A 24,726-nucleotide genomic window follows, 5' to 3' on the forward strand; every position below is an offset into this window, starting at 1 on the left:
TTAACTGATGAGAGAAGAGAAGGAGGAGGTTTATGGAAGGGAAAACTTTATATTGGATGTACTGAATTTGACTGATAATGAAATATTCATGTGAAAATATCTAGCAGTAATTGGAAACGGGCCTGAAACCCAGGAGAGGTTAAAACTAGAGATGCAGATTTTGCAGCATAAGGCTAATAATTTTTGTGATAGAAATGATTAAGGCAGCCCTGGGAGGTGGTACAGAAGAACAAAAGGACAGAATCTTGGGAGAAATGCATTTAAAGAATTAGCAAAAGAAAAGGAGTTGGAAAGTGATAGAAAAGACAAAGTGGTACAGGTTTCACAAGACAAACATGGTTACAGAGAAATAGGATACCAAAGACAACACTGAATTGAGTAATTGAACGTAGAAACCAGGTGGACATGGTTTGAGTAGTAGATAAGACATAATGAACACTAGTTTGAAAAGCGCAGCGTGGTACAAACATTTTATCAAATATCTAAAAAGTCTAAACCCCTTTATTTCTTGCTTTTTTGCTTTCAAATTTGAAACATTGTAAAATGAGCATATGATCTGCAGCACTATAATACAAGACTGTATTTGCACTGGATTTTAGAGAATGATTCCTAAGAGGAAAATGGAAACATGGTTGCAGATTTACTCATTACAGTTCACGTGCAAAGGAAGTAGTTTTCCTACAGAACTTACATGCCCTTCCTGTTGAGCTACCACCAGTGGGAAGTCTTGGAACATTACTGTCATTTCTGCCCTTTGTCTTCTCTCTAAAACGGTGTCCGGATATATGGAGGAGGGGGCTTATATGACATAATGGCAGCAGGGAAGTCAGGGTCTTCAGCTCTTCCATTCCCTGGACATCCTTTTGGCTTCTAATGCATTAGACAACAGCTTGTAAAATACGTGATCAGGTTTTTCCTAGCCTGTTCAGAGCCCAGTACTTGGCTGAACTGACCTCAGCTTGGTTCTCTTAGGTATAGAGAACTCTGATCCTGCAAATCTGTCTCAAGCAGTCCAGTGTAAGTCAAGTTGCAGGTTTAGTACGTGCCACCCCACTACAGGCTCGAGTTAAACCTACTTGCTTCCTGATTACCTTCTGAGTCTCCTCTTGGTCAAGAATATGGGAACTTGTGGGTCCCCTCCATACACACAGGAACAAAGTAGCCTGGAAAAGCAAACTGAATTATTAAGGTTTACTTTGATATTACCATGTTCTAGCCTGAGAGGCTATCTTTCCAGAATGCTGTAGACTCCTACTACCCAGCATATTATGGAATATTTCAGAGCAATAAAAGATGGACTACTTGTTACATAAAACAGCATAAATGAATCACTAATAAAACCTTGAGCAAAAGCAGTCATAAAACGTGATTCCATTTATATAAAATATGAAAATCATCAAAACTACTCTGGTGTTCTAGAAGTTAGGATAGTTGTCTATTGGAAGAGGGAGTAGCTTCTGGGAAGCGTGTGGCATTGACTGTCCTTGGTGTCATGGTTAACAGGTGGGTAGCTTTGTGATCATCTAGCCATTCACTTAAAATTTGTATACTTTTCTGTATGATTGCTATACTTCCATTTAAAAGAAGTATGTATGTCTACAGCCGTGCCACCCTCAACGTGCCCAATCTCGTCTGAACTCGGAAGCTAAGCAGGGTCGGGCCTGGTTAGTACTTGCATGGGAGACCACCTAGGAATACCAGGTGCTGTAGGCGTTTAAAAAAAAAAAGTATATATTTAAAACTAAAAATTTGAAGAATGAGAAAACCAGAGGATTGGTTCTTAAACTTTAATGAGATTAAAAGTGACCTGGATTATAAAAATAATCCAGGATTATTCCCCAGACTGAATATTTGATTCAGTAGATCTGACTCTTAAGAATCTGTATTTTTAACATTTGTCCCAGGTGATTCTGATCCTCCACACATAAGTGCTGATTTAGCAACTGTAGTTAAAACTCTTCACTCTGGACAAAAGTTCAAGTGTAAGAAGTTTGTCATACTGTTATTCAAGCTTGAGTTTATTGGATCTTTAATTGCTAGGTGTAGCATTTCCTCAGCTTAATGTTTCCCAAATGTAATGACAGTTTAAAATGTTTTTTTTTTCCTATAGCATTGTTTTATTGCATCTATTGAATTTTGCAGTTTTTCAAATTTGATTAAAAATTTTAATTCAGTTCCTCTTGCATTTTTAATATTACAGAGACACTGACTTTTCTGGGACATAACAGCTTTTTAGGTATTTAGTTCTAGATATAGTCAGCATGTAAGAATGTAAAAGAACTGTAAAAAAACAAGTAGTTTTTTATATCTTTGGAGGAGAGATCTTAAAATGGAAAGAAAATAAGATTTGAAATGTAGAGAAAAACATGTCCACATAAGGTTTGATAAAACCTAATAATGAAGAGTAAAATCAGTAGCTAGTGTCAGGATATATAAAGTTACTTGTAGAATTCTGTGGTCTCTACAGTTTTGTTGATTCCATTGTAAACATTTGTTGACAGCAGATCTTCAGTAAGTTTTTTGCATCAATGGAAGGTTATTCTAAAATTCCATTACCAGATTGTGACTTTAACAAATAAACAATATTTATCTTTTAAAAACCTTGAAATCCATTTCACACATTTTGTTATTAGAATGAACTATGTTTTTTTCAACCAATTCCAGATGTTTTAAGATTTTGTTTTTTTGGCACAGACTCAACCCGATAGCAACCATCTGTCTGTCCTTAATGATTCACAGTCATCTGAAAGCATGAGAATGGATTTGGTAAGGCATTTAGGTCTTTTCTGGCTCAGTGACTCTGTAACATTAAATGAAAATAATGCCTTATACAATTTATTCAAATATTCATCCCATTTTATAACCACCACCACACCCTCTTCGTCCCCCTTCCCTTCCCCTTTCCCCAGGGAGTATGGAAAGGGATTAAGTGCTGAATATAAGGAAAGACCTGTTAAACTTAAAAATAATGAAATATTGAGTAAGGAATAGTTATCTTCATTTTTTACTAAAGGAATGGGCACTGGCAGGTATTTTTTCTTAATGTTAAATTTTAAGAATAAATACAGCTATGATTTGAGGAATTCACAGTGCTTTAAATGAAGGTCAATACTTTAACAACTGTAAAGTTCACCACCACCTTTACTCTACCTCTTTTCTCAACATTTAGAAATAGATGGTATTTTAGACTGCAGAACCTTAACTTAATTTTTAAAGTACCTCTTTAAAACTGTTCACATTTTTTTTTTTCACACTTTGCCTGGCTTGAGCAGTAATAAATCATTCAGATTAAGCAGTCTTTTCTTGGTATGTGTGAATTCATAAATTTCTGATTATAGGTCTATAATCAAAAGGATCGTAGTTTCAATTGCCTCTTCATAGGAATCTTAATTTGAAAACAAGAGTGGCCACAGGTAACAGTTATTATTTGCCATCAAATCATTAAAATGTTATTGGCATCCTCCAAGAGAGAACTTTCTTTAAAAGTTCACTGGCAGCACTGACTTGTTTGGAAAGTATACTTTTATATGTATTTGTATATATGGATATTTATATATATTTTCCTGTATTTGTGAGAGTATATCAACACCCATTTGTAATACCTAAAAAAGACATACTTTTTCAACCTCTAAACCCTTTGAAATTCCCCAGGAATCTGGCACCTGAAACCTTTTTACTACTTCATGACAACTTTCAGTTAGCATACCGATAATGACCTTTCCATGTATACTATTTTACTGCTTGGCTATATTTTCTTTATAAAAATAAAATTACTTTAGTTCCTTGATTTCTTTCTCCAAAATTAAAATTTTAGCCTCTATTTTGTAAAATTTCTTTTAAAAAATACACTGGTCAGTTTTTCATAATGGACAGCGATACAATTTAATATAGTCTTTTACACATTTGACAAAAATAACTTGTTCTAATTTATGAAAGAAAACTAATAGGCAATAAAATATTCATCTCTGTGAATATAAGACAAGTACATGAAAATTATTTTAGAACTTTTTTCATAGATGTCGACCTACTTGTACAAGATTAAAACCGGCATTAGCTGAATGGTAGCAAGCTTCTCCATAAGTTGGTGTCCAGTAATAGTGTTTTTTAAGGCCATTGGAGACTTCTGCAAGATACACACGTCCATCCACCACAAATGGCTCCACATCTGTATTGTCTGGTTTTAGACAGCCCGTTTGAATTAAATCTGAATATGCCTAAGAGTTTTTAAGAAAAGAAAAAAACTATTATCATTAAAAAAGTAGTTTGTTCATTTCACAGTGCTAAAACAAATTGGCTGTGCTAATTTACAGTTTAAAATAAAATAATCTGAAAAACATTACTGAATTTATGGTTAGGTTTTTATTCATTTAATTTCACACCATGAAATTATAATCTTGTAAAACTTATTTCTAATATATTATGCACTTTTTTTTGACCTCCCGAGTTAACAATTCTCTGTATTAACCAATTTTGTGTACAGAAGTTCCCATGGTCAAAATTTTCAAGTCCCGAAGGGGTTCTTAAATGAAGTGAGAGAGCTACTGTATATGCCCTTGAAAATCTGATGATAGCCAGGATTCCATTTCTCAGAAAAGTAATCACAGATTTTGGCATACAACTGTGTGGAGTTCCTGAACCCTCTGAAGCTAACCTACAGAATTAGGCCAAGAGAGACAGTCTCCACAGTATCTGATGCTGGCCTGGCTGGCTGCCTAACTGTCTTCATTGTAGAAATTTCTTTGTATATCTCATGGATCATTGGTATGTATGTATGTTAACAATGTCATAGAAACAAACTGGTTTGTCAATAAGGATATGATTGTAGAGAAAGGCAAAAATTTAGACAGTAAAAGATTTAAAAGTATAGTTGCTTCTGCTTTAGCTTGTCATCATTAATTCTAAACTTAGCTTCTCGTGTGTGATCTTTATACTGGTAGTATTTGATATCTTTTGCTATTTCAACCACAAAACTTTCCAGAAGCTAATATTTAGAACTTACGTTAAAAGTTATCAAAACTATAGTGTTTAACTATACTTTGTAATAATTCCTAAGGCACTTGTAAATAATATAAATAATTGTAAAGAATGTCTGATGTTATAGAGAAGACTCCAGAAATTACCTTCAGTTAAAAAAAAAAAAAACTTACCACACATGTAGCCTCATCAAATTTGTTTCCCCAAATGTAGATATTAGAGAATGTGGGATTTGTTTTTAAGGATTGTGAAAGTGCAACAAGTCCTTCTCCCTCTATGTTGTTGCTGACTACTGACAACCTATGGAAAAACAAAAAGTAATAACCCTGAAAACCAATACTTTGACAAAGAGAATGCTTAAGTGAGCAACAACCTTTATTACAAACATTTATTGTGGTAAGTATTAGTGTTATTCTTAAATACGTTTAATAGTCAAAATATTGACCATGGAATTCCTAACATCCAAGAAACTTAGCTTTCTAATTGTATGCTTGATGTACCTAGTAGAGCTACCTACATTTTGGAAATCAATAGTCTGTTGTTTTATGTTATTCAGTAAATATTTGGGGGTGGGTTACAGATACTTTTCAACGTAAAGTCATCCAAGTAATATTTTCTTTGATTCATTCTTATTTTTAAGTCGACCATATTGAATGATTGATTTTTGTTAAAATTCAAGGTGAATATAAGCAATAACAATTTTCTCTTTAATCTTAAGCAATCAACGAGAATCAATTTTTAAAAGATTACTTTTAAAAAACAAGAAACTAAAATGTTTACTGTAAACTTAAAATTGTCAGTTTAGAAACAGTTTCCATATTTCATCATAAATCTTAAAAGAGTTAAGGGATTTGAGGTTAATATTCTCAAAATTTAAGTTTTTCAGTTATTTTGATTAAATATAAAACCATACTAACGCTTTAAGACTCCTGTTGTGTGAAGCAAGAGTTTCACTGAGATACTTTGCTCCTGTATTTTCTATTCTGTTAAAAGAAAGATCTATTACTTCCAGGGTAGTATTGCTTTTCAGTACATCAGCCAAAAACACCATTCCATCACGAGTTATTTCATTGCTGGGAAAGGAAAAATATGTAGTTATATTTGAAAATATGAAGTACGATTATATTCACACAGATAACATGCTTAAAAACTGTTAAGCAATAATACACAGTATTTTCTATTTTAGTGAAGATTTAATTACTCAATTTCCAAAAAAGTTAATGAAAATTTTCCATAAAACTGCTTCCATTTCTGGTTTACATAATTAAATTGCTCACTCGAGTTATTAGGAGATTAGTATCAGTATGAACTAAATAAATTCTAAGGCTTAGGATAAAAAGTTGACCACAGTGGTTCCATTTGCTAATCTTTGTAATTAGTATCTAACAAAATATCATATGTACCATGAATATTTACATAGATTATTCCTATGACTTAACTTCTGAATTACTTAATGCATAAATTATCACTTACCAGCTGACATCAAGGTAACGTAGGCTTTTGTTCAGATACAGTGCATCACATAGGTGTTTTATTCCATAATTTCTTATATCATGCTTACACATGTGTAGTTCAACAAGGCAGTGATTTTCTTTTAACATGTGGCCCAGATGAACTGTGGACTCTTCCTAAAAATAGGTAAAATCTTTTCTAAAATAAAATTTTGAAGCAGTGCATTTCAAACATATGCTAAGTTATTAAAATTAGCTTTTTAAAAAAGATTATATCAGTTAAAACTGTTAGTCTACAGTTTGCATTTGTTTGGCCTGGCTTTTAAAAAATATTTTTTGCCATAAAAATTTTACCTTTACCACAAATGATACCTTTACTGTGTTAGAAACAGGCAGCAGGCACTTATAAAATGCAGTGATTAAGTGACATACAGAGGGTAGTTAAAAAATATTAATCATTAAAAATAAATCCATCCAGAAGGAAAAAGAAAAATCAGTCCCATTATATATTGAGCTTATAAGCTCCCTGACTGCTGTCCTCTCAAGAGTCGCTAAACCCTTCTGCATACTTCATGTTCCTGAACTTTGCTCTTGATCTCCACTCTTAACTGTTTCGACAAAATACAAAGACATTTTCCAATCTCAATTATGTTTTTAAAATACACTCATTTTAACCTTATGATATATTCGATTCCTCCCTTTATAATCATCTCATTTCTAAATATATTTTACTCTTGTTTTCTGGTCACTGGAAGCCTTTTTTTTTTAATTCAAAATCTAGCTGCTTTCAAGTGAAACGTATATAATCTCAATGAGGACCTGAACACCAAGCACTTTAAATTTTTAACAAAATCAAAATATGTCTTAATGAATGGGCCAAAGTATTTTTTGGTCTTCTTGCTGATCACAAACACAGATAACTATATACGCTTTAATTACGATAAAGAACTTTGAGAAAATTTTTAATAAAAGTTTAGTAAAACCACATAGCAATAGCAGGTAGTACATAAGCTTTATAATAAAATTATCCAAATGCTAGCTTTGCCTTTTATTAGCTATCTGACTTTGGGCAAATTATTTCATCTGAGTCTCAGTTATACCTTTTCTGTGAAATAGGTGAAATACTTCCCTCACAATATTTAACAAAAAGTACCTGGCACAAAATGAATGTCCTTTGGAAAACTACAAAGCATATATTATTGTTCCATATTCTATAATCCTGTATCTGATTTAAATTACTGCTTTGACAATGAAAATATATACCCAAAGGGAAACTAATCTACGACCTTAACAAATGCAAACTGATCACTTAGGGAGTCTAGTGTTCTGCATGGTGCCTGTAACAGGGCATACTCAATACATATTTGTGTTTTATACTGATTACATTTTTAGGTCAAGAAGAAAGAGGGACCACCCTTACTAATGGAGAGAACTAGTTTCAGAAATAATAAATGGTGGGTTTTTTAAGCTCCAGAGTTTGTGCCTTAATTTGCCTAGGGTGGCATCTAGCATCGATACTTGTCCAAGCTCCCTAGAAATGAACAGTAAAACCCTGAAATGGAATAATTTTGCAGGGTCACATTTGGAAATGGCAAAGTATGAAAAAGAGGATTTTCTACTCCACAGCCATTTAAGAGGAGATAGGGAGGGGGCTGCCTTGGAGAGGAAGAGAAAGCAAGCTAGAATTTAGCTGACAGCACAGAAGCACAGGGCTGAGAGCAAGGGCCTGGGCCTCAGAAAGAACCCTGGGCTTTTTAATAACTTCTTAGATCTGAGAATAACGACAGCATTTAACATATTTAAAAGAAGAATTGTGCTGCTAATGTGATTTCATATAGTTTAACATCCTTGTTTCCTCAGAGCTTCAATCCAGAAAATTTTTGTTAGCCTTCAAATCTTCTGTCTGCAATCTAAGAGCCTTTCCAGCCACTTTAAAGTAGGGTTCTTGTATTTGAGGATTCTGGGTGTCTTGAACAGATGAGATTTATGGACATGAAGCAATTAACATAATGCAGACTTCCAAAAATGTTGGTACAGAAAAGTGCAGAGATAATTCAAAGGGAGAGATCTATGTAGGCAAAGAATGCAAACAATAAAGAATATGAAAAATATTTTTAAAATGGTTAATTCTCAATTACTCATACTAATGGGGAACTGTCAGGTAGATGATTTAAAGACTATAAAGTACTTTTAACTTTTTTTAGTAGCTATTTCTGTTTAGATCAATAACAAAATGAGTTTTTATTCCCTAGCTTTTTACAACTTAGAAGAGAGTAAAGCCACCAAAAAGAATGTTAAGGAGTAAAAAGAATCCTTAAAAGTAAAAACCATTTCAAAATGTAATGATGGTTGTCACATCAATATAACAAAAGCAACAAAACAGTTCACATCAGGTTTGTAATCTAGCCTTCAAAACTTTAATTATTTATGCTTTTACTGTAACTACTTTGCCCCTCATAGGGTTTACTCAATGAGAATTGGAATTCACGAGGGAAAAAAAAAGTTTACTGCTTAAGCAAGCAACATCTAAAATCGTATTGTTATAAAACTTATTGAGAATAATTTTCTTTTAAAAGTTTTTCTTTGTAAACAGTAGTTTACAATTCTAAAAATATAATGCATTCGTGAACTTTGACATTCAGTAATACCTTCAGTTATTCACATGTGTAATATCACTGTTGAATACATACCTCTTCACCATACAGTATAGGTCGGTTTAGGTTTATGCCTTTAATTGTTTGGTTTTGAGTCAGGACTGTAGCAAATGCGATCACACTTTGCATTCCCTAAAAACAGGAAATTCATTAAGGAAACTGACAAAATATATAAATTAACATTCCTAAATAAATATTTCAAAACTAGTAATCTGGAAACCAACAAATCAACATTGTGTTTTTAAAAAGTTTAAGCATTTCCTGCCATTTGAATTGTAATTGATCAAATCCAGAAATGAATTGTTATTGTGTTCTTTTCCCCCTGCCTTAATATCTGTGTACAACATGCATAGGGAGTTTCTTAAAGTTTCAGTATCTATTTCCTAGGGTGTTTGCCTTTAGGTTTGCTCCTAAGCCCTCAACGTTCCATAACAGTGCAGACCTCAGATATACAGTCACACATCTGGATCCCAACTAGGACTTTATTCTACTGAGAAAACTTATCCTTGAGCCAGCATTCCTTTATATTCATACTCATACATTTAGTATGTATCACGGGAAAGGGTTACTAATCACATTTCTCACAGCTTCCACAGGATTCCCTCTCTACCTATTGGAAGGGCCCGATCCTCCCCAACCTCAGTGATGGGCACCACCACATATACCCAAGCTGTTATCCCAGAAACTTGTGCCTTCTCTCTCTCCACAAGTCCTCTTACCCTCCCATACAGTTGATCGGTAATTCTTATAGATTCCGCCTCCAAAAGATGTCTCAAATTAGTCCCATTTCTATGCCCACCACCCCACCCAGTCTTCATCACCCACGAAGACTGCTACAGTAACTTCCTAAGTAGTCAGTGGGATTCCTCTTGCCTCTCTCATTCTCCACAGAGAAACCAGAATGATCTTTTAAAAGCACCAATCAGATCATGTCACCCCTCAACTTAAGGCCTTTCCATTATATGCATTTATAACAAAATCCCTCTTCCCCTGGCCCATGACACACACCCACACCCCACACCACCTTGCTGGATCTTGCCTCTTCAAACCTCTCCGCCTTCACTGTGAGGCACTTTTAACTCCCTCTGGCCAGCCACTCTGGCTTTTCAATTCTTAAAACCCGCCAGATTTGATATTTCATTATTCATGTACCTCCCTCATGATTTTTGCCATATCTGAATATCAGTTTTACTATTTATCTAATACTTTTCCATTTAATCAACTCACTTTTTTATTTTAAAACTTTATATCACTGCCATAAATGGAAAATCATAATCCCTTGAAATAATTAGCATCTGCAAAATATATATATTAGTATAAAAATTACTTCAATCTGTATCAGTAATGGTATCGATACCACACTTGGAGAAGCACTATCTTAGAGTCTATGTAAACTGGACCCCTTGCCTGGAATGTTCTGCTGCGGACTCTCCTTCATGACTCCTAAATATTATTTCCCTAGGTCTTAGGCAACTATCTTATCATGCAAATTACCTTCTCCCCATTATCAGAGTACTTGGCCATCTTCATAGCACTTTTCTCTATTTGTTTATTGACTATTTTCCTAACTAAATTCAAGCTTTATAAGGGCAGAGACCATATTCAACATACTCCGAGATTCTAAGGAGAATCTAGGATTGTGACTGGTATGTGTAGATAATATACATTCCCAGAACTATTCTGGCTGTATCTACTACTTTTTTAAGCCTTAAAACCTATTACCCCGCAAAAAATCCCCTGGCTCATCTTATTGTTTACATGTACCAGTGATTTTGCATTCATCTGTACAACAGGTTCCCAAATGGCCTCATGGTTTAAAAGCATGTTTGAGAAAATGAAGCCTGGAATTTGAAGATATGCAAAAAAACCCCACATTTCTCACTATCAGGCCAGATGAAAGCCCAGAGCAGCTTTTTGCGTCATCATTTTAAATTTTTATACTACATTTACTCCAAAATGTTTTCAAAAGTAAAACATTTATATTATACTAATGAAGTAGTATTTGTTTAACTAAAATGAACACAATCTTTTTCTTTTAAAATCCCATATGGGTTAAGAAGGGTTACAGATGGATAGAAGATTTTTATTATACTGGGTATTCTATAGTATTACTTACCACAATCTGATTTTATTAACTGTAAGTACTGTTATGCCTAGGTTAAAAATTTTTTTTCCTCTGACATTAGACATGAGGGGCAAGTGTAATCATTCGTAAAACTGTCATTAACAACTGGTCTCTAACAATTCTCTATGCTGGTCTCCAAGGAGAATGATGAAACATCTGGGTGATTGTCTCATAACCAATTTACTCACCAGATCACAATCACCCAGATCTAGCTTCTCTAAGGATGAATTAATTTGTAGCATTGTAGCAAAAAACATCCCACCCTTATTTTCAATCTTGTTTCCAGTCATTCTTAGATATTTCAGAGTTGTATTCTTCTGAAAAGGAAAAGAATCAAAATTTGGTTAAGTTTTTAATCCACAGAATTTTCTTTAGATTACATGAATTAGGAAACTAAACTATCTGCAGACTCATCAATTTTTCATGGAGGTAGAATAGGATATATATTCCTTGAAGGCAACATTCAATTTACCATAAGTATCTAGTTTAATAGTCTAGTAGAAAGAATGCCCAGGAAACAAATGCCCAAACAATGACCAGTAAATGAAACAGATTTTTAATAAACTTTCCTTTCATTAGAAAATCTATAAATTTATCTTCTAAGAAAATTATACCATTTTTTTTTTATTGAGGTGAAATTCACATAACATGAAATTAACCATTTTAAAGTGTGCAGTTTACTGGCTTTTAGTATATTCACAATGTTGTGCAGCCATCATCTTTAGTTCTAGAACATTTTCATCACCCCAAAGGCGACCCTGTACCCGTTAACCAATCATTTCACATTTCCCATGTTACTTTTAAGGAGGTATTTCTCAGACATTTTAATTCCTTCTCTTATTCCACTCTTTGAATAAATCTTTTACAAAGAAAATTACAGACATTTCATTGTCCTAATGAATAAATATGAGGACATGTAAGGTCAAATAATTATCTTTAAAGCTAATTCAAACTCCCTTAAGAGCAGAAAGAAGGTAAGGATGTCCACTAACCACTACTATTCAACATTGTACTGGCGGTTCTAGACAGGGCAATTAGGCAAGAAAAAGAAACCAAAAAAAAATGGCATCCAGATTGGAAAAGAAGTAAAACTATCTCTGTTTGCATATGACACAATCTTTTATGTGACAAATCCTAAAAAATCCACCAAAAAAAAAAAAAGCTGTTAAAAATAATAAGTGAGGTCAGCAAGACTGCAGGACACAAGATTAACATATAAAGATCAATTATATTTCTATACACTAGCAATAAACCCAAAAATGAAATTAAGAAAATTCCATTTATAATAGCATCAAAAAGAATTAAAAAAAAATTTTTTAAAAGGCAATACTTGTACATTGAAAACTACAAAGTATCATTGAAAGAAAGAAGACCTAAATACATGGAAACACATCCCATGTTCATGAATCAGAAGACAATATCATTAAGACGGCAATACTTGTAAATTGATCTAAGGATTTAAAGCAATTCCTCTCACAATCCCAGCTGCTTTGTCAAAAAGACAACATGCTGATATAGATGGGGAGAAACTGAAACACTCATATTGGTTAAAATGTAAAAAGGGACAGCGACTTTGGAAAATACTTTGGCAGTTCCTTAAAATATTAAAAAGAGTTACCAAATGATCTAGCTATTCCACTCCTACATATATGCCCTAGGAAATTAAAAACATGCACACAAAAATGTGTGCAAATATTCATAGCAGCATTATTCATTAGAGACAAAAAGTAGAAACCCAAATGTCCATTAACGGATGAACAAAATGTGATATACCCATACAATCATTATTCCATTTATATGAAATGTCTAGAATAAGCACTCTATAAATGGAAAGCAGGTTAGTGACTGGGGAGTGGGGGAGAGAAGCATGGAGAGGGTTTGCTAATAGGTACAGGACTTTTCTTCAAGATGAAAATGTTCTAAAAGCAGCGATAGTGGTGATGGTTGCGTAACTCTTTGACTATACTAAAAAAACCACTGAACACTTTAAAAGGGTAAATTTTATGTATGTGGATTATATCTTTTTTTTTTAATTTCCCCCTTTCCCCCACTGCCCGCCCCCGCCCCCGCCACTTCCACCCCTGACCTAGGGTTGTTGCCGTCTCCCTTTAAGAACTGGACTTCTAAAGGTGGGGCGCGTCTCCTCCCACACGCTCACGGGGCACACCTGAGGCCTGGGGCACACCTGGGGCCTGTACCCAGGACCTTCTACGTGTAAAGCAGACGTGCTAACCACTACTCTATGGAACCAATCCTGAATTATATCTTAATAAAACTTTATTTTAAAAATAAGTTTAAAAATGCTCATGTCATGTCCACATTTTAATAAATTGAAGTATAATAAAAATATACATTCCCACAATATTAAAATATAAGCTCACATTAACCTTTGATTCTGTTGATTCCAAGCTATCAGAAGTTAAAATTCCCAAATACAATGTTAGTTTGAGGTATTATAAATACTTACATGTAGTACTTTAGCAATCAATTCTCCACCTTCAGGCCCAATATCATTAAACATAAGGTTTAAGTAAATGAGACTATATTGTTTCTATAACAAGAGAAAAGAAGCTATTACACATGTATTATTAGAAATCGATCAACTAACATTTGAGCTGCTTTAAGTAAAAATGTTTACCTCCAAAAAAAAAACCTTTATAAACCAGAAAATCTAAAAGTCTAGCAAAAGAAACTACCACTAGAGAAAAAAATTGCTATTCTCATTAAACAAATATAATTGCAATATAAACAAAAGAAAAAAACTATCTTCAGTTTTGACCAATGACTCAAAGTATGGATGTGCTTTATGTATTTAATGGTAGTATACAAGTCTGTAAAAGATGACTCAGTAGTTCTAGTTACCAGCTCTACTGAGACAGATGCACAAATGAGTTTTCAGTATATTTCAAGTGTTATAAACATAGCATAGTCAGGACCCTTGACATTTTGCAAAACTAATGTTTTGTATGTGTGACATTAGGTGGTTTCACTGTCAACAGAACTAACGACATTTTGATAACGATGATTTCTGCAGCATTTTTATTTCTGCTTACTGAGAAAAACATGGTTACTTCATTTTTTATCTTCATTCTGCCCTTACATTGTGCACCATTTCATAAATATGAGAATTTTAAGATCATCTTAAGCTAATTAGTGGCACTTTTAGCAGATGAGACTGGGACAAGTAGGAAATTAAAAAGCCAGTATAAGGGAGAAATTTTAAAAATGATATATGCTGCTTTAAACATTTTAACTTAAAATACACACGAACATATATTGGCCCTTCTTCTGAGGATGAAACGAGGTCTTTAAGTACACAAAATAAGATGGACCACACTGTCTTTTTCAAATAAAATGCAATCAAAATGAAGCATTTCAGCTAGGGTGTCCCCAAAGTGAATCTGCAATAAAGAGTTGGCTCAGCATGCTCAAACCCTCAGCATCCCCAAAGAAAGGACTGGTTCTTAACTGGGTCCTGGGAGGAAAAAAAAAACCTATAAAACATTTCGTAGTAAAATAGTACCTGAAGCAGTTTTGCAGCATAGTATGCACCAACATCACCTAGGAAGTTATATCTAACATCCAAACCTAAAGAACACAGACAAATAGAAGCTGATATTCTTTATGATGCATACTTAAAATCAGGAAAATGAAAGAAGGAGTAATGATTTTTAAGAACACATACCATTAATATATGGATTCTTCTCTAAAACTCTGGAAAGAATCCAAAAATCTTCTCCTGTTACTCTTTCCACTGGTATTAAGTGATTGTTGCCAGCAATGTTTAATGTGATTCCTTCCAATCTATTAAAATATAAATAAGAAACTCAGTAAAGAAATAAAAGTAATTTTTTCTTCATGTATAAATAGTAACATTATGGATAGCATTTACCGGAACCAATTATGTACCACAATATAGATTTAAACCGAGTAACTTAAAACTACTGAATATTCCAGATTTTGTAAAGTACTTTAATATAGGCTGTATAATCTAATTTCTCACATACAAAAAATATCCCCACCTGATAGATAATGATACTGAAGACATCAAAGATTTGTATAAATAAACAGGAGTTAAGGACAAATCTGGAGTCCAGACTTGGAGGCTGCTGGTCTAGTGCTCTTCCCAGTATACTAAAAGTACCACTACTTCCAAGACCTACTAACAGTGTCAATTATCTACTTCTCCGAATCAAAACGTATGTCTATTTTACCAAGCATTTGCAAACGGTGTTGAAATCACTTAGTATTCCAAGATTTTCACACAGATGAATATCAACGCATATTACTTATATAATCAAGTATTTGCCTTCCTTACCCCTTTTCAATTTCTTCATCTACTTCTTGGAGTATATGCAATACAAAAGGATTAATTTTCTGGGACTTTTCCATACATAGATTCTCATAATGTTTCTGGAGACTGCCAATAGGTTCTGGAGCTTTTGAAAAATAAATACATTACCATTATCCTTCATCACATATAAATTATCCCAGGTGCTTCCCCCCATCCCCTCCCAAAATTACACTTCTTTCAAAGGTATGAATGTATGTGTATAGAGTCAAAGGTAGGGAAGAAAAGGAGACAGAATTAAAAACAAAGAGAGAAACAGAAGTAAGGAATGGGAGAGAATAAAAATTCTGTTGGAGAATTAGAGCCATAGAAGCACCCACTGAGGGTAGGCAGACACTAACTTGGAAGTGACATAAAAGGACAACTGACCTCCATAACAGGACTGGTAGCTAAGGAAAATGATGTCAGAGAAATTAAAATATTTTGTCCAAACTTATGCAGTTAATAAGGGCAGAGTACAGAATCAAAATGACTCCAAAGCTTCTTTCCACTCTGTCTCGTCGGGTTAAGCTGACTCAAGGTTTCTTATGATGGCTTCAAATAAAGATGTCCTTTCCTAGTGGATTCTGCACTATATGAACTAAAGCATTTGCTAAACAAATTTGCAAAACAAGATCTTAAGATGAAGAACAGTTATATAAAAAATGAAAGCAAATAAACTTTTCTTAGTTTTTTAAAATAAGCTTTAAAAATAATTTAATAACACACTTATTCCAGAGAACTTGGAAATTTCAATATTAAAAAGAAAAACATTCATCAGCAATCTCACTGCCAAAAAACCACCACAGTGGAGGTCTGGGAATACTTCTTATTGTTTTTCTTTCATATGTATTCTTAAACAAAATTTGAACATTTCAACAGAGTTCTATATCCTTTTTGTTTTCAATTAACATATTGTAAGCAGTTTTCTCTAGTCATTACAGTCTAAAAAATTTTAATGTCAGTATAATCTGTCTTGTAAATGGATGTACATAAAAAATCCTTCGCTTATTTTAGGAAATTTTCATGCATTTAAATAATATTTTAGCACAATATTTCCCAATCTTCTATGAAGTGATCAAAGATATTCTAAATAAAATGGGTTTTACTGTCAGATAAGTTTGAGAAGTGATGAATTAAGCAAAACTAAACAGACCCCTACCTACAACACTTCTCAGGACATTTAAAACTCTCGGGTGCACAAAGACTCTTCAAATTGTTGAGCCTAGAGGGGAGGATAATAATGCTCTACTTCCCAGACATATGTAACCATGGTTCATATGGACTGCAGTCTAGAAAATGCAACTTTAGCCTCCTGGACAGGAAACAAGGCAAGTAGATCTGCAAACAGATTTACTTGTTGGAGCTGGGCTCCCACCAGGCTTCTTCGCTCCCTTCTGGGTTACTACCTTCCTTGGTATTAAAAATTGGAGGATTGCCCTGAGGATGTGAGGTTCAATGCCTGCCCTCAGCTGGCTGCACCACACCCAGGCCATGAAGAAATGTATCAGACTTACAATTGACGTTTTCGTGACTGAAGGAATCTTAAATTACAAGAATATTTCTTTAATTACCTCGCCATGGCTTTACAGTATTTAAAAGTCTCTGCTATATATTTCCATTATTTGCTCTTTTAAAATTCACCTATATACTGTTTCAGGATTTTATGGTACCAATAATTTGTTTCCTCTAGAAGAAAAATAATAAATCAGTCTTCAAACTGTAAAGCAAAAACTAGGAAAAACACAGATATGTAGGAACATGTCAAGAATCTAACCCAAATTTCACTTTTCACCCACGTCTGAGCCTTGAATTCCAAGTAATTTTCACCTAGCAGCACGTTTTATAATTTCTAGAGTAAGGGTTCATTTTGCAGGTGGTTCCCTATGTCGTCCTAAACTGGAACAGCCAAGTACTGACTGGGAAATCCAAGGGTCAAGAGCGAGTCAGACTTGGGTGCCCATCCAGAATAGGCTGTGTGACTGTGAACAAGTTACTTAAATTTTCAGAGCTTAAATTTCCTTTTTATGTTAAAGTCAGAGCCTAACAATGCCCATCTCACCGGTGCAGTGGGCAGACGCAAGGCTTGTAGCACAGTTCCATATCTACAAGCACATGCTTTAAAACAAACATTCAGAATGGAAACGGGTGGAGGGAGAAGGGCGTGCAGTTGTGCTTACTTTGCTACAAATACTTAAAATGGATGTGGCCTAAAGATGCAAAGTCAGAACTCTCTCAAGACCCTCTTGCCCACCTAGGCCCGGCTCTCTGGAGTTTCCACAAAAAGGGCCCCGAGAAGACCACCCAAGCACCCTTCCGGGAGATGGTCAGAGCAAAGCGAAAGATACACGTTCCTTCAGGACAACCTATTGAACGAAAGAAGGACACTCCACGGGGCCTTGGGGGCTCTCCTGCCCGTGTTTGGGAGGCACCCTATAGTTCCAGTCACAGCTGGGGTTCCTAGGACACCCTCCAGCCCCGCCTCCCTGGGCCTGCTCGGAGGAATCAGATAGCGCAACCCCGCCGCTCTGGCCCCAGCACCCCTTCAGCGTTTCTTTCAGGCCAGGCCGGCGCCGAAGGACACCCTATCTCTTACCGCTATTGTCGGCCGGAGCCCAGACCGAAGCGGGGCTCGGAGTGGCGGCGGGAGGGGGGTACCCGGACTTGGCCGGAATGGCACCTTCGGAACTGCCCCACATGATTCTCAAACCCCGCGGGCCGAGCGGCGGCGTTGTCATGACAACCGTGCGCATGCGCCTGTTCCGTCCCCGGCGTACTGCGCTGGGGCGCAGACGGACCGCGGGACGCTGAGCACTGCATCCAGCTGGCTGCGGGATCCCTTGCCATTACTGACATCGGCCATGAGGCTTGACTGGGCAGGTGGTAACTGCGTATGCTATGGAGGCTCTTTAGTTACCATCGCTGGGTCCAGATCACCCCGTCCAGGGTTAAAGACACGCTGAGGGTGGGCGCCCGGATTTTTTGCAGGTAGTTTTCCAGGGTTAGGGGCACTGCTGTTGGGCGGGGGCTGGGACTTCAAAAACGATTATGACACAATTCCCTCCCGAAAAGTGTGCACACACCTGTGGGAGCCACGTGCAGAAGCAGATGGTAGCACCCACATGGATAGCTAAGGGAGCATAAAGAGGCGTGGAGATCAGTCTTGTGCAGGGGCTGGGGCCATCATAGAGGGCTTTTTGAAGGAGGTAACATCCTAAACTGGTCTGAGTAAACCTGCCAGAGGGCAGAATTACTTGGTGCGTTCTGGAGACACACAGGTACTTGGGGCTCCCAGGTGAGTACAGAGAGTGGGGGGACAGGCAGGGCCAGATCCACGTGGAGCCCTGTACAACCTCTGAGAAGCACAGCTGTTATAGGTAGGGCACTGGGAGCCCTCAGATCGGGCGCAGCTGATGGAGAGTGAATTTGACACTACCTAGGGCAGATGAGGTCTGAAAGCAGCTGCAGTAGCCCAGGAGAGATAGTAAGGCCTGAGCTAAGGCTGGACTTGTGGATGAGAAGGGAACAGAACCCAGAGATAGGTATAGAGAGTAACGTGATAAGACATGGGAGGGAGAAGACAAGGAAGGTGGGAAGAAGCCTTGTTTGGGTTACTATAGACCCAAGAGAAGCATGTCAAGAGCCCTGTAGAGAGAACTCAGGAGCCAGCCAGAGACCCTCGGTGTGAAACCAGGTTGTTTATGAACACAGTTCAAAGGTAAAAACAAAATGTCGGAATTCTCTCTCTCTCATGCTACCCTACTAGGTAAGTCTAGGCCAGCAATCCACTAACAAGAAATTGTGCTAACAGTGTGTTTGCCAATTTTGTTATTATTCAAGATGGTTTTTTGCAATTCTAGGCCCATCACATTTTCATGTAAATTTTAGGAGTAGCTTGTTAACTTCAACCAAAAAAGATTTTAAGAAAAGCTTGCTGAGATTTTGAATGGGATTGCATTGAAACAATAGATTAATTTGGAGAGTATTAATACCTTAACATTGTTGGGTGTTCTAATCCATGGATATGACTTATTTCTCCATTTAAATTCTTTCTGGATTAGTTGGTAGTTACAAAATAGTCATGAGGGTGTAAAGTACAGCATAGTCAATAATATTGTAATAACTATGTATGGTGTCAGATGGGTACTAGATTTATGAGTGATCACTTCTTAAGTTATATAAATATCTAATCACTATGTTGTATACCTGAAACTAATATAATATTGTATGTCAACTAAAATTGAAAAACGAAAAATTAAATAAATAAATGAAAATTAAAAAAACGTTCTTGTTTGCAGCATTAGTTCATTTCAGTTCCCTGCAATTTCAAATTTCTTGCTTAGGGATTTAAGTCCCTCCCCCAGCCAGGCTTAGGGATCTAAGACCAGAAGAGGACAGGATATCTCTCTGCTTCTTAGTCCCTAAAGCCACTGAGTCGCCCCAGTCTAAAGGGAGACAACTTGCTAGTGGGGTGAACTGACTCTGAATTTGAAGCTCCTCCAAATTCTAATCCACTATATCCGTTCATACATGTCTGTTAAAAGTTTGGCTGATTTCTCCTTGTCCCAGAAGGCCCTTTGCCTGTGACTTTGGAAGGCTTGCCAAACTTGAAAATGCCACTAGACTCGAAAGTACCCATTGGTTTCAAATTTAACTCTCTTGGCCTTCTTTGTACTCACAACTCTGGTGGCTTTAAAAAAAAAAATACAATATTTTAAAATATTATTTTTTCCTAGTGCTTCCTTAATGTTTATGGTAAGAGCAATGATCTTTTGAGACCTTCTACATTCTACTTAGAAGTAGAATCAAGATAGGCATTTTTAAAAACTGAAATTAGGTAATCTTTTTATATATATATTAGCCAACCTATTAGGAGAAAAGGGAGTCTATATTTTAATTCTTCTCCCAGCATGAAACATAAAAACACATTTGATGTTGTGTCATAATGTCAAGCACTCAAATTAATCAACTAAATTTTAATTTTATCTCTCTTAAGGATATCATGTCTGGTGGTAGGTAAACTGATTTTTTACCTTCTTTCACGATATTTCAGATTTTGAATATTTGAATTTTCCATCAAAAGAATGTCAAATGACACCATAAAATCAGAATATTCATCTAAAATGCATCAGAAAAACGATCCACAGCAAATCTTTGATAGGACATTTTTCATTGATGCTTCTAATCAGACCTTGACTACCATTCCACTAGAGATCTTAGAATTAAGAGAATTAGAAGAAGTGCATCTGGAAAATAACCAGATCGAAGAAATCCCCCAGGATATTCAGCATTTAAAGAATGTCAAAATCCTCTATCTGAACAAGAACAAGCTGAGCGAGCTGTGCCCCGAAATGGGGAAACTGAGCAACCTGGAGGGCCTGGACCTGAGCGACAACCCCCTACTCTCCTCTTCCCTTCGGGTCCTCAGTTGCATCCGCACACTGCGCGAGCTCCGCCTCTACCACATCAACCTGAGTGAGATCCCCATCGAAATCTGTAAACTCCTTCACCATCTAGAGCTGCTCGGGCTGGCCGGAAATCACCTGAAATTTCTGCCCAAGGAAATTGTGAACCAGACCAAACTGAGGGAGATCTACCTGAAGCAAAATCAACTTGAAATTTTCCCGCCTGAGCTCTGTGTTCTCTACAACCTGGAGATCATTGACCTGGATGAGAACAAATTAACGGTCATCCCAGAAGAGATAGGGGACCTGCCGAGGCTGCAGAAGTTCTATGTGGCTCATAACAGCCTGTACTTTCTACCCGAATCGCTGTGCCAGTGTAGCAAATTGTCGGTGCTGGATTTGTCCTACAATCGCCTCCACTCCATCCCGCGCACCCTGGAGGAGCTCTCCGAGATGACGGAGCTTGGGCTGAGCGGGAACCCATTGGAGAAGGTGCCGCGCCTGCTCTGCAAGTGGACCTCGCTGCATCTACTCTACCTGCGCAACACCGGCCTGCGAGTGCTGCGGCGCTCGTTCAAGCGGCTGGTTAACCTGCGCTTCCTCGATCTCAGCCAGAACCATCTGGAAAACTGTCCGTTGCAGATATGTGCGCTGAAGAACCTGGAAATCCTGGCGTTGGATGATAATAAAATATGGCAGGTACTGATTTCCTTCCTGGCTGTCGCTGTGCTCAGATCACAGGCCTTTCCTCCCCTAAATTGGTGTGGTTCTATGTCCAAACATCAGAAAATTCAAACCAACTTTATGGGTGAAAATCCAGGTTAACAAATATATCCAACAAGGTGCTCATTTACATCATTCCCTTCCCCCCCCCCCCATAACAATCGTAATCATAAACAGTAACTAATGTTTATAATATATATGTTCCAGTCCCTGGGCAAAATGTTTTACGTGGATTATCTCATTTAATCCTCACGACTTTTCGAAGTGGGTAATATAATCCTCAATGACATATGAGGAAAACTAGGCACAGGGAACTTAACCAACTTGTGTAGGCCACACACTTCTAAGTGATGGAGCTAGGATCTCCTACCCAGAGCTGCTAGGCTCCAGGGTCTATATTCTTAACAAAGACCACCTCCTAACAGCAGATTTTCCTGACACATAAAACCTTAGGCCTTAATGTTCCATTCATGAGAAACTGCAAATACAGGTTTATCCCTAGAGACTTTCTCTCATGTGTGCAAGCTGGCATGTTCAGAAATGTTCATCGTAGCATTGTTGGTGATGATGAAGTATGGGAGACCGTCTAAATGTCAGTAGAGGAAAGAGCAAACTGTGGTACAGTTGCAAAATGGAATACTATACTATACAATAATTTAAGTGACTTGGAGCTATATGGCCAATATGGATAAATCTCAAAATTATGATGTTTATTAAAAAGTAAAACACCAAATTGCAGAACCCTATGGTGCCATTTATAAATTTTTGATCACACACACACACACACACACACACACACACAACACATGGTTTATGTATATTTAGGTCATAAACATAAAAATATGAACTGGAAAAAAATCATTAAATGCCTAATAATGGCTGCCTCTGGGAAGAGGGTGGTACTCAAGGAAATAAGGAGGACATTGTAGAGAAACTCAACTTTAATTGCAGTATTTCATTTTAGTAACAAAACATTTGGGCAGTGGGTACATATACATTTATTATATTTTAATATTTGGAAATTAAAAAGAAGAGATTTTGTTGTGGCGCGAATGATTCTGAGACCCACGGAGCCAATTGAGATTAATTATGAGCCTTTATTAGCCAGCCGGCGACTGACTCTCTACCACGCAGGGTTAGAGGAGATCAGCCCCAGGGTTTGAGAGTGAGGTAATTATAAAGCCTAGAACAAGCAAGCAGATTACAGAAGCAGAAGTTGGCCATTAGCACAATACATCACCTAGTACCACACCCTGGTTAACAAGTAAGTGGATTACAGAAGCAGACATTGGCCATCTTCATATCTTATACAAAACACTTCCTAAACCACACCCAAGCAGGTAGGACAACTTCTGGTATCTAAAGATATTTCTTCCCTGTAGCTGACTTAGCTAGTTGGCTCACTTGAAAATTTTCCACCCTTAACAATTTCTGTTAAGTAAAAGAAAACTGTAAGGAGGGAAAAAGATTTGGAAATCAACACCTATAACCAAATAGGTCTGTCTTTCCTGACCGTGGATACCAGTCTCGTGTGTTCACCATACATTACAAAAATCCTAGGCCTGAAGATATTGATTAGTTTTTAATCTTTTACTTGATTTTCAATTTCTAGAACCTTGGGGTGGGATCTTTTGTTTTCTTAATTGCCACAGAGTTTTAAAACTGCCTTCCAGGAAGTAAATGTTTTGATGGTAGCTTTAAGATTTACTTTCTACTTAGATAGCAACCAGCCTTGGAGGATTTCAGACATTCCATGAGAAGCTTTCTGCCCATCCCCCCAACTATTCCACCTATTCTACCACTGACGTAAGAAATTCTTTTTACAGTGGACAAAGTCTGTCCTTCCACATTTGGAGTGAAAGTCTCAAAATAGAAAGTGCCCTTGGGAAGAATAACACATTGACTTAATTCCTATTGAGTCATGAATACCTCATCCTTTCCTGTGAAACATTTTAAGAAATCAGGGTAGAGGGAGGGAATCACACACAGATGGCTCATTAACAGAGATAAATCTCATCCAATACCAAGTTTTATCACAAGTCAACTGCATTGAAATGTGGACGTTAAATATTATACTGAACATAAAATCTCTGTGTATCATTACCTATTATTCTTCAGTTCTTATGATAGTATTTGTTTTTTGTCTCCCCTTCTCAATTTCCTCTTATGCTAATCTCTCCTGTAACCTCCCAATGCCTTTCTCTCCTTAATGACACACATGGCCTTTAAACCAGCTCCTTATCTCTCTCCCCTCAAAGATTTACCTGATAGGTTTCTGGCTTTTGAAGACTGACTAGTAGCTTTTTCTTGCCTAGGGTAGATAGATACAAAAATAGCTGACTTTCACCTTGTATGTAAATGGATTTTATTTTTACGGTACATTTCTATTAAGGGAGAAAAACCTAATCTCAAAATGGCTTTAATTCAGTTACAGTGTCAGCAGTAATTGTCCTCACTTGGTGCTCTGTAGGTTTTCTGTATGTACAGATTTATTTCCGCTATACTTCAATATGACTCTGATGAGATTAATTATTGGATCTTGAATATCCTGCTGAGGAAACCTTTAAACATTCCATGTGCCTTGGAGAAAAAAAAAAAAAAGCTAAACCTATGAGTGAAGTAAACAGCAATAAGAGTGCAATTACTAAGTTTTAATGAAGAGGTTAGATTGAAAAATCTTTTTCCATTATTTTATACTGCACTGAACACAAATGTTTTGTGTCGAAGGGATCTACATGCCTGATGAAGAATCTTGAAATAGCCAAGGAAAGCTTAAAATATTAGTTTCTCTAGAGATTGACTTGTTCTGATTTTTAAAAAAAGTAAATAAATAAACAAAACTGTAAACATTGTACAGCATTTTTAGGAAAATGAGCCCTCACCTGCAGAATAAAAGAAAAAATGTCTTATGGAAGAGTCCAGGTGTGTGGGACTTTTGCTGATAGGTTATCCCTACAGTGAGCTTGCTTTTGACCTATTCACCAATTATTTATTTCACACTTCTGTAGAGAGGTCCTAGCGAAAATGAACTACAACCATTCTAATGAAAAGTAGAGTGACAGAT

The 24,726-nt window shown here is 36.4% G+C and overlaps 2 protein-coding genes and 1 pseudogene across 4 annotated transcripts in view; 2 read left to right on the top strand and 1 right to left on the bottom strand.

Moving 5' to 3' along the window:
* LRRC34 (leucine rich repeat containing 34) lies at positions 1 to 18,323 on the bottom strand. The gene is made up of 13 exons (XM_025046057.1): positions 18,131 to 18,323; positions 15,523 to 15,643; positions 14,890 to 15,008; positions 14,728 to 14,792; positions 13,672 to 13,755; positions 11,393 to 11,521; positions 9,116 to 9,211; positions 6,448 to 6,602; positions 5,892 to 6,047; positions 5,148 to 5,274; positions 4,029 to 4,214; positions 1,092 to 1,163; positions 1 to 870 (listed from the first exon to the last, which is right to left on the bottom strand). Exons 1-13 carry the CDS (start codon positions 18,285 to 18,287, stop codon positions 766 to 768), a joined length of 1,572 nt encoding a protein of 523 aa, XP_024901825.1. The 5' UTR covers positions 18,288 to 18,323; the 3' UTR covers positions 1 to 765.
* LOC112479062 lies at positions 1,595 to 1,713 on the top strand (annotated as a pseudogene).
* Positions 18,316 to 24,726, top strand: part of LRRIQ4 (leucine rich repeats and IQ motif containing 4) — a 14,805-nt gene continuing 8,394 nt past the window's right edge. The window contains exons 1-2 of one of the 3 annotated variants that reach the window (XM_006910874.3): positions 18,316 to 18,522; positions 20,588 to 21,638. In XM_006910874.3, coding sequence (XP_006910936.1) covers positions 20,619 to 21,638 — 1,020 coding nt within the window. In that variant the 5' untranslated portion in view covers positions 18,316 to 18,522; positions 20,588 to 20,618. The other 2 variants (XM_025046056.1, XM_015588531.2) reach the window with 2 other exon arrangements.

The sequence above is a fragment of the Pteropus alecto genome, unplaced genomic scaffold (genome assembly GCF_000325575.1).
Source record: "Pteropus alecto unplaced genomic scaffold, ASM32557v1 scaffold33, whole genome shotgun sequence".
NCBI classification, from domain to species: Eukaryota; Metazoa; Chordata; class Mammalia; order Chiroptera; family Pteropodidae; genus Pteropus; species Pteropus alecto.